The 12,669-nt window shown below is 48.4% G+C and overlaps 2 protein-coding genes across 2 annotated transcripts in view; one reads left to right on the top strand and one right to left on the bottom strand.

The window, feature by feature from the left end:
• The window catches only part of LOC133141310 (zinc finger MIZ domain-containing protein 2-like), a 50,498-nt gene extending 39,541 nt beyond the window's left edge, over window positions 1-10,957 (top strand). The window contains exons 10-19 of the mRNA XM_061261830.1: window positions 661-802; window positions 1,342-1,552; window positions 2,159-2,264; window positions 3,773-3,930; window positions 4,894-4,961; window positions 5,373-5,441; window positions 5,683-5,927; window positions 6,417-6,583; window positions 7,427-7,630; window positions 7,765-10,957. Coding sequence (XP_061117814.1) covers window positions 661-802; window positions 1,342-1,552; window positions 2,159-2,264; window positions 3,773-3,930; window positions 4,894-4,961; window positions 5,373-5,441; window positions 5,683-5,927; window positions 6,417-6,583; window positions 7,427-7,630; window positions 7,765-7,872 — 1,478 coding nt within the window. The 3' untranslated portion in view covers window positions 7,873-10,957. The remainder of the gene's footprint in view (window positions 1-660; window positions 803-1,341; window positions 1,553-2,158; window positions 2,265-3,772; window positions 3,931-4,893; window positions 4,962-5,372; window positions 5,442-5,682; window positions 5,928-6,416; window positions 6,584-7,426; window positions 7,631-7,764) is intronic.
• The window catches only part of LOC133140027 (dual specificity protein phosphatase 26-like), a 139,681-nt gene that overhangs the window by 41,341 nt on the left and 85,671 nt on the right, over window positions 1-12,669 (bottom strand). The gene's annotated exons all lie outside the window — the stretch shown is intronic.

Here is a 12,669-nt window from a genome sequence, read left to right as displayed (position 1 = left end):
TGGTGTTCATTTCCACACGCATATGCGCTCATCTGAATGTCGTTTCAGCTTCAGGTACAAGCTGTCTGTCTTCAGCTTTGAGCTGTCATTTATAAATCAGTACAGAGAGAAAATATTAAATGGTGATTGTGTTCTGTATATTGGAGAGCACCAAAGCTACTCAAGCAAAGAAACCATGCAAACGGTCCCATGGGAACTGCTTTCGACTCCCTTTCTGTTGGCATCACCTCACTTTATATTACTTTTATCATTTATTCATTATAATTCAAGCAGACTATAGCCTAGAGGCTAAGGTACATGTCTGAGACCCAGAAGGTTGGTGGTTCAAGCCCCAGTGTAGGTATGTTCAGATCCACACAGCTGCTGGGCCCTTGAGCAAGGCCCTGAACCCCACATTGCTCCCTGGGTGCTGCACTGTGGCTGCCCACTGCTCCTGAGTAACTAGGATGGGTCAAATACAGATGACAAATTTCCCCACAGGGTTCAGTGAAGTATATCTTCTAATCAAAGGGTTGAATGTGTCTGTGTTGCTGAAGATATGTGGCGGTATTGTGCTGTTAAATATAAGTCTGTGCCGGAGGTCTGTGAGCTGTGAGAGCGAGAGAGAAGGCTCTGGATTCTGACATCACTGACCCCCTCCCCGCCCCCCTTCGTGAGCAGGTAACCCCAGCGACGACCTGCGTTTGACCTTCCCCGTGCGGGACGGAGTGGTCCTGGAGCCCTTCCGCCTGGAACACAACCTGGCTGTCAGCAACCACGTCTTCCAACTGCGCGACTCCGTGTACAAGACGCTCATGAACAGGTCAGTCCCCGTGGCGGTGGTCGCGGTCAGGGCCAAGTGTGGGGGTTTATTCTGTGCCCCCCTGTGACCTGTCTGTGTCTGTCTCTGGAGGCGGGAACTCTGGGCTTCTTCAAGTCCAGGCTCGTGGTGTTTGATATAGTCTAGTTTTTCTAGTGTTTGTCCTTTTCCTTTTCCCCCTTCTGTAACTCTGTAAAGCACGCTTTGTGACAGTGCTCTGTAAACAGCGCTGTACAAATCACATTGAGTTGAATATTTAAGCATTAGGTACTCCGTAGTGGTAGGAAAATGGCGAGCACTGTGTGGTTGAATAGCCTGTTCTCGTCATCGCGCTGTTGTGGTGTGCGCGTTCAGTGTGCGTGTGCTGTGTGCTGTGTGCGCGTTCAGTGTGCGTGTGCTGTGTGCGCGTGCTGTGCGCGTTCAGTGTGCCTGTACTGTGTGCAGTCTGTGTGTGCAGTGTGTCTGTGTGTGTGTGCTCGCTGTGTGCTGTGTGCATGCAGTGTGCAGTGTGCAGTGTTTCATGCGGTGTCTCTGCCGTGCAGGCCGGACCTGGAGCTGCAGTTTAAGTGCTACCACCACGAGGACCGGCAGATGAACACCAACTGGCCAGCCTCGGTGCAGGTCAGCGTCAACGCCACGCCGCTCACCATCGAGCGCGGCGACAACAAGACCTCCCACAAGCCCCTGTACCTGAAGCAGGTGTGCCAGCCAGGGAGGAACACCATCCAGATCACCGTCACGGCCTGCTGCTGCGTGAGTCCGCCTGTCTGTCCGCCTGTCTGTCTGTCTGTCTGTCCCTCTCACTCTGTCTCACTCTGTCTCAACTGGAATATAATGGCTCCATGTTTGCCAAGTACAGTAATTGATATGCTTGACGTCTGCACCCTATAAGGTGAATGTGACTCATTCACTTGCTGATTCTTGCTCTCGCTCTCTCTTTCGCTCTCGCTCTCGCTCTGTCTGTCTCTCTCCCTCTGTCTCTCTGTCTGTCTCTCTCCCTCTGTCTCTCTCTTCCTCTCTCGCTCTCTTCCTGTCTCTATCTCTCTCTCTCTCTCTCTCAAATTCAAATTCAAATTCAAAGACAAACAGTGTTGCCAAAGCTCCACTTTTACACACATTGCATGTCAGCAGTATCGTGTAATATCCAGTACATTACAGATATCTGTGTTTAAGTCGTGTCCTTGGAATTATAGGGTTCTCTCTGTGTTCGGAGTGGTTTTGAAGCGTATTATTATTCTAAAGGTGTGGAATTTGTGGATGTTAATGTTAATTCCTCCCTGTGTGTGTGTGTGTGTGTGTGTGTGTGTGTGTGTGTGTGTGTGTGTGTGTGTGTGTGTGTGTGTGTGTGTGTGTGTGCAGTCGCACCTGTTCGTGCTGCAGCTGGTGCACCGGCCGTCCGTACGGTCTGTGCTGCAGGGTCTGATGAAGAAGAGGCTCCTCCCGGCCGAACACTGCGTCACCAAGAGTACGTAAACACAGCGCTGGTTTTCTATTTTACTTCACCTGTATTTTAACCAGGGGGGTGTTCACCAAGTAAGATCATCAAGTGAAACTCAGAAACCCTTCCAAACTGGAACGTGGACTGAACTAAAAAAAAACTTCAGTGTTCCAGGTTTTACTCTGAGCTCTTCCAGCTAACTCTAACTCTGTAATGCTGCTTCATGGTCTATCCCCCAGGTAGGTCACTTAAGAACAAATTGTTATTTACAAGCACAGCCTAACAAGAGGCAAACCTCTAAGGGTTGGGGGGGGAGAGAATTGGCAGGTAAAAACAACACAGTATCTACCAACAGTAAGCCATGAGCAGGTAAAGAAGGTATACAAGGTATACCTAACAAGATCTTACCCAGCCAAAGTGTAGCGGAGCCATTTCAGCACTTTCTATTAATATATACTGGATTTATGTTTTACTACTTGGATGGATTTTTTTTTACAACATCTAACAGTCTTTGGTCAGTGCAAATGGCCATTACTGTTTGGTTTGCATCTTTGCTGAACGGGCCGTATTTGAAAACCCAAAACCCTGCGGTGAATGCGTGTTTGTGGCTGGCGTGTGCTGCTGTTCTCCCGTGTGAAGGGTTCAGTCACGCCAGGTGTCCGCTGGGCTCGAGTCGACTGCCCTGCTGTTGATTCCTCAGCTTTAATGAATCACCTTTATTGCCTACATTGTACTGTGAAACGGTTGTAAATGTGAATTGTCACATGTGGAATGATTCATGATCCCGTTGCACGCGACTAGACCTGAGCCGTGTGCGCTCTCCCCAGCTGAAAAACACCCGCGTGTGGTGCTGTATGTTTTAGTCTTCAGGAGGACTGGGGTGTGTGAGAATGAGGTCTGTCTCTCTCCTCAGTAAAGTCAGGTGTGTTAGAGTGACCTGTCTCTCTCCTCAGTAAAGTGTGGTGTGTGAGTGACCTGTCTCTCTCCCCCTCAGTAAAGTGTGGTGTGTGAGTGACCTGTCTCTCTCCTCAGTAAAGTCAGGTGTGAGAATGACCTGTCTCTCTCCCCCTCAGTAAAGTGTGGTGTGTGAGAGTGACCTGTCTCTCTCCTGAGTAAAGTCAGGTGTGTGAGAGTGACCTGTCTCTCTCCCCCTCAGTAAAGTGTGGTGTGTGAGAGTGACCTGTCTCTCTCCCCCTCAGTAAAGTGTGGTGTGTGAGAGTGACCTGTCTCTCTCCTCAGTAAAGTCAGGTGTGAGAATGACCTGTCTCTCTCCCCCTCAGTAAAGTGTGGTGTGTGAGAGTGACCTGTCTCTCTCCTCCCTCAGTAAAGTGTGGTGTGTGAGAATGACCTGTCTCTCTCCTCAGTAAAGTGTGGTGTGAGAGTGACCTGTCTCTCTCCCCCTCAGTAAAGTGTGGTGTGTGAGAGTGACCTGTCTCTCTCCTCCCTCAGTAAAGTGTGGTGTGTGAGAGTGACCTGTCTCTCTCCCCCTCAGTAAAGTGTGGTGTGTGAGAGTGACCTGTCTCTCTCCCCCTCAGTAAAGCGGAACTTCAGCAGTGGCACGATCCCCGGCACCCCGGGGCTGAACGGGGAGGACGGGGTGGAGCAGACGGCCATCAGAGTTTCCCTCAAGTGTCCAATCACCTTCCGCCGCATCCAGCTGCCTGCTCGCGGCCACGACTGCAGACACATACAGGTGAGGACCGTCTCACACACCCACCTAACACTAACACACACACACACTAACACACTCACACACTCACACACACACACACTCACACACTCACACACTCTCTCTCACACACACACACACACACACACACACTCACACACACACATACACACACAAACAAACACACACACACACACACACACACTCACACACCTAACACTCACACACACACACACACACACACACACACACACCTAACACTAACACACACACACACACACACACACACCTAACACTAACACACACACACACACACACACACAGGTCAGGACCGTCACCCACGCTCGCACGCACACACACCTACCTAACACTAACGCACGCACACTCTCTCACACACACACACACGCGCACACACGCGCACACACGCGCGCACACACGCGCACACACGCGCACACACACGCACACACACGCACACACACGCACACATGCACACACATGCACTAACACACTCATTACATTACATTCATGGCATTTCACAGACGCTCTTATCCAGAGCGACGTACAGTTGATTTGACTAAGCAGGAGACAATCCTCCCCTGGAGCAATGCAGGGTTAAGGGCCTTGCTCAAGGGCCCAACGGCTGTGTGGATCTTATTGTGGCTACACCGGGATTAGAACCACCAACCTTGCGGATCCCAGTCATGCACCTTAACCACTATACTGCAGGCCGGCCGACACTCACTAACGCACACGCACTCACTTAACACTAACGCACACACACACACACACACACGCACACACACATACATGTACGCACACACACAGAATGGTGATCTGTCTGCTGATCTTTCAGTCTTCACTGCTGTCCTGCTGGTGCTGGTGCTGCTGCAGAATGTAAAATGACCTGGGCCCACAGAGTCTGTGAAAGAGTTGTGCATCAGTGTGTTCTCTTCCGCATGTCTTCAGCTGTCTCTCTGATTCCCGCAGTGCTTTGACCTGGAGTCCTACCTGCAGCTGAACTGTGAGAGAGGAACATGGCGCTGTCCTGTGTGCAAGTACGTCACTGTAACCCACCGTAACACTTCAGTTAATGCCACGCATCACACTGCTGTAATGCACTTACCTAACGACTGAAGTACGTCTGTACAGCCTTGTTAACGACAATAGTTCATGCCAATTCAATAAAAAAAACTGTTTAGGTATTGGCTAATGGTTAACCAGTTGTCAGTTGATCTCGTAACGAACAAATACGTTCACGAATGAAAATGTGATGTGTGATAATGTATTTGTACAGTGATTGAGTCATGTTAATGTTAATGGCGGTCCGTGTAACCTCATCGTAAAGTGTGAGCGTATTATTTGAGCAGACACCGAGGTTGTCCTGTAGCGTGAGAACAGCCGCTGGCGGTATGCGCGCTGTGGATCTTGGCCTGACTCCGCCTGTGCGTCTGCGTCTTGTTCCCCAGTAAAACCGCTCTTCTGGAGGGCCTGGAAGTGGACCAGTACATGCTCGGAATCCTCGTCTACATCCAGAAGTGAGTTTCACTTCTGCATTCCGCCGTCAGGCTGAATCTGCGGGACCGTCATTTTGGCCTCAACTCACTTTGCCCTTTCATTGCGTTCAACATATTTTCCACAGCCCCATCATATCCTCAACAACATTCCCTATTGTTACTGTTCTTTTGTTAACTTTTAACACTCCTTTCTCTCTCTTTCTCCCAAAAACCCCTCTGTTCCCTCCCTCCCTCCCTCCCTCCCTCTCTCCCTCCCTCCCAGCTCGGAATATGAAGAAATCACGATCGACCCAGTGTGCAGCTGGAAGCCGGTGCCCATAAAACCGGACCTACACATCAAAGAGGAGCCCGACGGGCCGGCGCTGAAGCGCTGCCGCACCCTGAGCCCCAGCCACATGGTCCTGCCCAGCGTCATGGAGATGATCGCGGCGCTGGGCCCGGCCTCCTCGCCCTACTCCTCTGTGCCACCAGGGGGCAGCAGCAGCACGCCGGACTACCCCAGCCAAGGTGAGGACCGGCCCCGTCTTCCCCACTCGCAACGGCCCAGCAAAAATATTCTAAAGAGATCATTAATGCGACTGCAGACTTAATGACCTCCACAATCACCGGTACCCCCTCGCTAAAAGATGCGTGGGGGCAAAAATGGCAGTTTATTTTTATTGCCCTTCATATAACCGGGAAGTCTTATTGAGATCTGGACCTGGCCAAAGTATCAGCCGGCACGGTGTCAATGTAAAATAATAAAATGCATGTAACAATAGAATTTTTTTAATTAAGAAAAAAAATTTTTTTTTTTAAACAAAACATTTTGCATACTGTACTTTCACCACATAAACTTGCATTGAAAATGATTTCATGAAATATGCCGGTGGATCTTTGTTTGTTATGGTGTTTCTCTCGACACTGGGAGTTCCCTCTGAAATGAAATGGCGATTATTGATGAAGTGTCTCTTACCCTGCTGGCTGTGGAGTGACTGCTGTGCTTGCTTGTGTCAGGATCGGGGTACTCGAGCCAACCGGGCTTCTCGGATTTCCCAAACACTCCTGGGACCCCAACTCTCGGGGAGTTCTCCTCTGGACCGCCCCCCCTCTCCTACCAGGCCGATCTCCCCAGTGGGCTCCTCACCCCCGAAAAGCCAGTGGGGCACCCCATGTCTGCACAGGTCTGAGCCCACCCCCCCCCACCCCCCCTTCACGCCCCGCCCGCTCTTACTGAAGTTCCTCTCAGTGTTTCATCTGATTCAGCCCATCAGCTCCATGCCTGCTGTGCTACATTACAGGCATTTAGTGAGACGCCCGTATCCAGAATACGGAATTGTTTTAGGTTAGGTTGTAGGTTACCCTTTACTGAGCTTGTCTGGTGTATCCTATGAGATACTTTCAAAAAGTGCACAGCCCTGCCGTCTGGTCCTCTTGGTCGGCTCAGTTGCGTTGTACCGAGTGAGTCAATCGAGCGCAGAAAAGTGTTTGAATCCGAAACAATTATGTATTGGACCCAGACCTACAGAGCTTTAGCGTTTTCACAAAGTGTCCCGTTTATACAGCGAGATGTCCGCTGAGGCAGTGCAGGTTAAGAGCTTTACTCAAGGGTACAAAGGCAGTGTCCTACCTGGGAACCTGGACCAGTTCCCAAACTATACTGTCATATGTCAGCTGAATACTGGAGCACTGTACGTGGTCCATGTACATCCAAACGACAATTCAGCACCGTAATTGAGAGCATTTTGAATATCTGGGTTTGGTCAGCAAGTTGTGGTGTTTTGAACACACACAGACCTGCTGCCCTTATATTCCAGCGTGCAACCAAAAACGTTATGTTATGATGTTATCCTTCACGTTGCATTTCACACTCCACTCCATGGCAGTTACTCTTCTCATGGAAACGTTCTCAAGCGTGAACCTGCAGAATCACTGGCGAGGTGGACCTTGAGAAAATGGAGTCAGTTTTTTTTTTTTTTTTTTTTTTCTTCCCGTCCTGTGAACCGCCTGCTCTCTCTTCCAATCAGATGTCCCATTCAGGCCGTGTGGACCCTTCCCATAACCCCCTGCAGCAGCAGCAGCAGCAGCAGCAGGGTCTTCAGGGCGGGTCACATCTTGGAGGCCCAGGGCCACCCATGCTCTCCCGCAACCCCGCCCAGAACGCCAGGATACACACAGAAGGTTCCTTTGGGTTAGGAGGACCGGGAGAGGTCCCAGAACCTTCTCTGGATGTGAGTGCCTCCACCTGCCTTTCTGAACGTCTGTCTGTCTGTCTGTCTGTCTCTCTCTCCAAATATTTATTACGCAAGCGTGAAGTTGTTTCTACATGGCCCAGATGGGTAAAGTCTGTCTCTTTCTGCTGCAGTTGCTTCCAGAGCTAACCAACCCAGACGAGCTACTGTCGTACCTGGGCCCCCCTGACCTCCCCAACAACAGCAACGATGACCTGCTCTCACTCTTTGAAAACAACTGAGGCCCCACTGCGCCTCTTATCCATCTCCCATGATCCTCTGCGACACAGTGGCTTCTCTCTCTCCCAGCAGTCTGGTGGGAAAAATCGTTTAAGAAACACCCATCTCGATCTCCCCTTGAGTCTGCGACCAGTAACCAGAAATGTGGGAATACTGGACAGAAAAATTTAAAACGACTTTTGTAAAGAATAAAAATGTTAGGGTTTGTTTGACTCCCTATGAACTATGTCCCCATGTCCCTATGAACTATGTCCCCATGTCAACAGATTTTATTTTTAAAAAGTTGCCTCACAGTTTCCTCCTCGCTACCCCACCCTTCCCTCTCTCTCTCTCTCCCTCCACCTCTCCCTCCCTCTCTCTCTCCCTCCCTCTCTCTCTCTCCCTCCCTCTCTCTCTCCTCCCTCCACCTCTCTCTCTCTCCTCCCCCCACCTCTCCCTCCTTCTCCCCCTCTCCTCCCTCCACCTCCCCTTCCCCCTCTCTCTCCCTCCTAACTTTTTTACCTTTAGGAGATAAATGTACCAGTAGAGGCGTTTTATCTGAATTCCTGTCGTTAATGGGGTATATTGTGTTGGTTGGCTATTAAAACTGCTGAAACATATTCCATTTGAATGATCTCAGTGACGAAGGCAGGCAGGGTCGGTTTTCTGTGAAAAGATCCTCATTCTGAAAAATCATGGAAAAGACACGGAGAGTGGTCAGATTATCCCCACTATCCTTGAAACGTCATGTTCAAAAGTTCATTCTTTTTTTTTCTTCTCTAAACTATTGAAATATTTCCATCTTGCCAGCCAACTCGACAGCTTGATGTAATTTACTATCGAGCCTAGCAATGTCTGTGCTGTACCAAAAGTCATTGAGTGCACTAGTATTGGTCTGGTCGTCACTACCAGGATTACCTGCAAGTGTGTCAAATTTTTAGTCACCCAATTATGTGTGAATTTTACTATTGCAGCAATAAAAAAAAAAAAGAGAATAATTTAGAATCTTACATCAATCCTTAAAAGGAAAATTGCAATTTTGATTTGATTGTGAATTGAATGTGATATGAACTTTCTTTATTGATAATGGCAGGAGAGAAAGCTGGATGTATTGGGAATGGGGGCGGGGAGGGGCACATTGTACACCACCAAGCAGCATCAAGCATTGGACCCCTAAGCTGTTACCACTAGGTTTTCAATGAAGAACCCACTGTAAATTCAGTCAGCACAGATCCCTTTGGTTTGTCCTGAATGTTCACGCGACTGCCACTAAAGCCAGGGCCCACACGCTCACCACTGTCATAAAACCGCAAATTGCTAGAAGGTGCCCAAACAAGATGCTGGCATCTTTCGACAAAGGCTACAGTCAAATGCAATAACACCTGAGCCAAACAATGCAGTGATATAGAGGGGGACAATGGCATAGTTTGGGCGGACTAGTGTCTTGTACTACTCTGCCCTTTTGTGCCACCAGCCTGGCAATGTTTCACTGGGGCACTGTGTGACCTGAACTTTTCCAGGACAGCCGCTTTTTAAAGCTCCTGGCTCTCTGTGACGATTCATATTTAACGTTTTTTCTATCAACTGTATCAAGAGGAGTTGATCAGTGAAAGATGTTTCTAAATGATAAAGTTCTTTGCTGGGCTTCTTCAGAGGCGAAAAACAGTGTAAATGGTGAAATCGTTTTTGACGAAAAACGAAAGTGTGGAGTAGCGCTCTTTTTTTAATATTTTTTTTTCAAAGCAAAGCAGTGTGTAAACAAAACAAGATGGATAAACAAACTCTTTGGACCTTTGGTTGATTTCACATACTGTAAGGCGATGAATGTGAGGTGAACGGACCCACACTGCTCTGCATGGTTTCCCCATGAGGAAGGGTTGAAACAGTCCATAAGTGTAATTATACCAGTGCGTTTTTTTCCCCTGGGCGTAGCCTCCCTCTCGACAGCGGAGGCTGTCCGCTGTCCCTGGGATGGACCTGCTCTGTCAGCAGTCCCCTCCTCCGTGTACAGGCAAAAAAAAAAAAAAAAAAAAAAGGCCCTTTGTGTTTGCTTGTTCTCCGTCTCGTTTAAAAAATGAACTTTATCCTCCCGAGTTTTTGCCTCGTCTCCCCTGTCTGTGAAGGAGGCTAGTGCGCAGATGGTCGCATCTGAACGGCAGTGTTGCATCGTAACAACTCGTGAAAGTCTCTTGAAATTTTTCTGTTTTTTTTTGTTTTTTGTTTTTTTTTACTGTTTATTTTTCTGTTTGATAAAACGGCGAGCTGTAAGCACCCTGAGGCTGACCGGACAGTGAATAGCTCTCTGCGTGTGTCGGTTCTGGGCCACTGCCTGCCCATGACTGCAGCTCACCCCCCCACCTCTTAGACCTTGGCTTTGAAAGCAACCCCCCCCCCTCCTCCCCCTCCAACACACACACACACACACACGCACACAAAACATTTTTTAACTGTTTATAATGTTTCATTTCTGACTGGAAACTGTGCCAGTGCTTTTTAATCCTGATAATGCCATGGATGTACCGATGGTCTATGAACTCTTTCTGTATTAGACGGGAGCTTGGAGGAGCTGAGAGATCTGTTATTGAAAATGGATGCTAATAATCATTTTCCTGTTATTGTCATTTCAAAGCACAATAATCGTTTGCCCCAGTGTGATGTATATATATGTGCGTGTGTGCATATGTATATCTTATAACCACATGTGCACGTATGTGTGTCAATGTGTTCGTATACACACGCATACATAAATGCATACATACATATTACACATGTATGTATGTGTATATGCATTATAAACACTATGAGAAGTGTGCATAAGGGGAGGTGCTGTTTGTTTTACTTCCCCCTTCCCTTTTTCTCTCCATCTCTTTCTTCTCAAAGAGAATCTATGTTTAAAAAGGATTGGAGTTCACCATTCTGTTCATTGTTCTCGGTCTGATTTTATTTATGACATCTGTCTGGGAACTGTCGGCTACGTGCAGTTTGTATGATAAAGACCCAGTGAAAACGGTGTGCGATGGGTTTTATTTCAAAGTTATTTGTGTATCATATTCATCTTTTTTATTAATAATATTATTAATGTTATTAAAGATAATTGGTGTACCCTGATGCCTGTCACTTTTGTGTTTATCAGACTTCAAGTTCAGATGAAATTGAGTGCAGGAGAAATGGCGTAAAACCACATAAACAATATGTTCACAGGCGGCACGGATGGCGCAGTGGGTAGCACTGCCGCCTCACAGCAAGGAGGTCCGGGGTTCGAATCCCCGTCGGCCGGGGCCTCTCTGTGCGGAGTTTGCATGTTCTCCCCGTGTCTGCGTGGGTTTCCTCCGGGTACTCCGGTTTCCTCCCACAGTCCAAAGACATGCAGGTTAGGCTGATTGGAGAGTCTAAAATTGCCCGTGGGTATGAGTGTGTGAGTGAATGGTGTTACAGGCTTGGTGATGCAGGCCCCTGTTGTGGGGCAAGTCAAAGCTGGTTCAAATGGTAAGACTAAGATGGTGGACGACTGACTGGTGGTGGTCAGCTAAACGTGACCAGCTCAGACTGATTTAAGGTGGAATTTTCATCAAGGCAGCGATAATCAAACAGCAGCTGCAATGGGAAAAGACAACAGCGGATGACTAACTATGTACTGCAACGGTCTGACCGGCAATGCAACTGAGAAATGTATTTGCTACAAATGTATTCGTTAGAATTCGAAATGGACTATGTGTTACGTCTAAGGAATTACACCCACTGACATTCCTTATTTTGTTTTTGTTTTGGCACTTGCTGCTGTGACGTTAGGCAGCGGGACACACCTCTGTTCCACACGTGATTTAGGTTAGACCTCTAATGGCGGGAGGGGGAGGAACACAGACAGAAATGGGGTTTTGGCGAAGACAGCTCTGCTTTGGGGAAAACTGTTTAGTGTAGCCGCACGTCGTTAGCGACTTAGAGGCAAGATGTCCGCACGTAGGGTCACGGCCATCATCCGCGTGCAAGGATTTTGTTTTGCTTGTTTTTTTCTTTTCTTTTCTATCCACTAAATTAACTTAAACTACCCGCGAAAGCACAAAGAGAGCTCGCCGCAGCAGAAGGTAGGACGATTGGGCTGGCCCTGGCAAGAATAAGGGGGCCGCCTTCCAACAGAGGTGAGTCACCTGTGGAAACGGTGGATGTGTCCCGTGCCCTTTCGATTTTTTCCACAGCACACACCTTAGATCAATACATTTCCCAGCACAGAGGGATTCGTAATGCATGCAGCAAAACCAGTATCGATGCTTGACGCATTGTACGTTTCAGAGATACTTTTCTGCATACCGCTCCCTATTAGTTTGAACCAGTCTGGCCATTCTCCCCGGACCTCTCATTCACAAAGTGTTTACACCCACAGAACTGCCACTCCCTCTGGGTTTTTGTTCTTCGCACCATTCTCTAAACTCTAGAAACTGTTGTGACTGGTTTATCAATGAGCCCTCTCTGTTTGTCCTTTTGCTTCACTGTAATTTTGCTTCTCCACCTCCACCGTTGCTGTGGGTAGCTCGCTATGTACATGCGCTCCTGAAACCTTTTTTGAGTATGGGTGCATCCCAATACTGAAGAAATGCATCCTCCTTTCCTCCACTCATCTCCTCCCCCCCATACTTCCAAACAGGAGGAGGAGACAAGTGAAGGAAAGCCCTAGTTAATAGGGCTGTACAACTTCTATCTTAATTGAAGATGTGGCAGCCTGTAGCGTAGTGGTTAAGGTACATGACTGGGAGCCGCAAGTCCCTCAACCCCACATTGCTCCTGGGGGGGGGATTGTCCCCTGCTTAGTCTAATCTACTGTAAGT

The sequence above is a fragment of the Conger conger genome, chromosome 11 (genome assembly GCF_963514075.1).
Source record: "Conger conger chromosome 11, fConCon1.1, whole genome shotgun sequence".
Classification (NCBI taxonomy): Eukaryota; Metazoa; Chordata; class Actinopteri; order Anguilliformes; family Congridae; genus Conger; species Conger conger.
The sequence above is the reverse complement of the archived record's forward strand: the minus strand, read 5'-3'. Positions and strand labels throughout refer to the sequence as shown.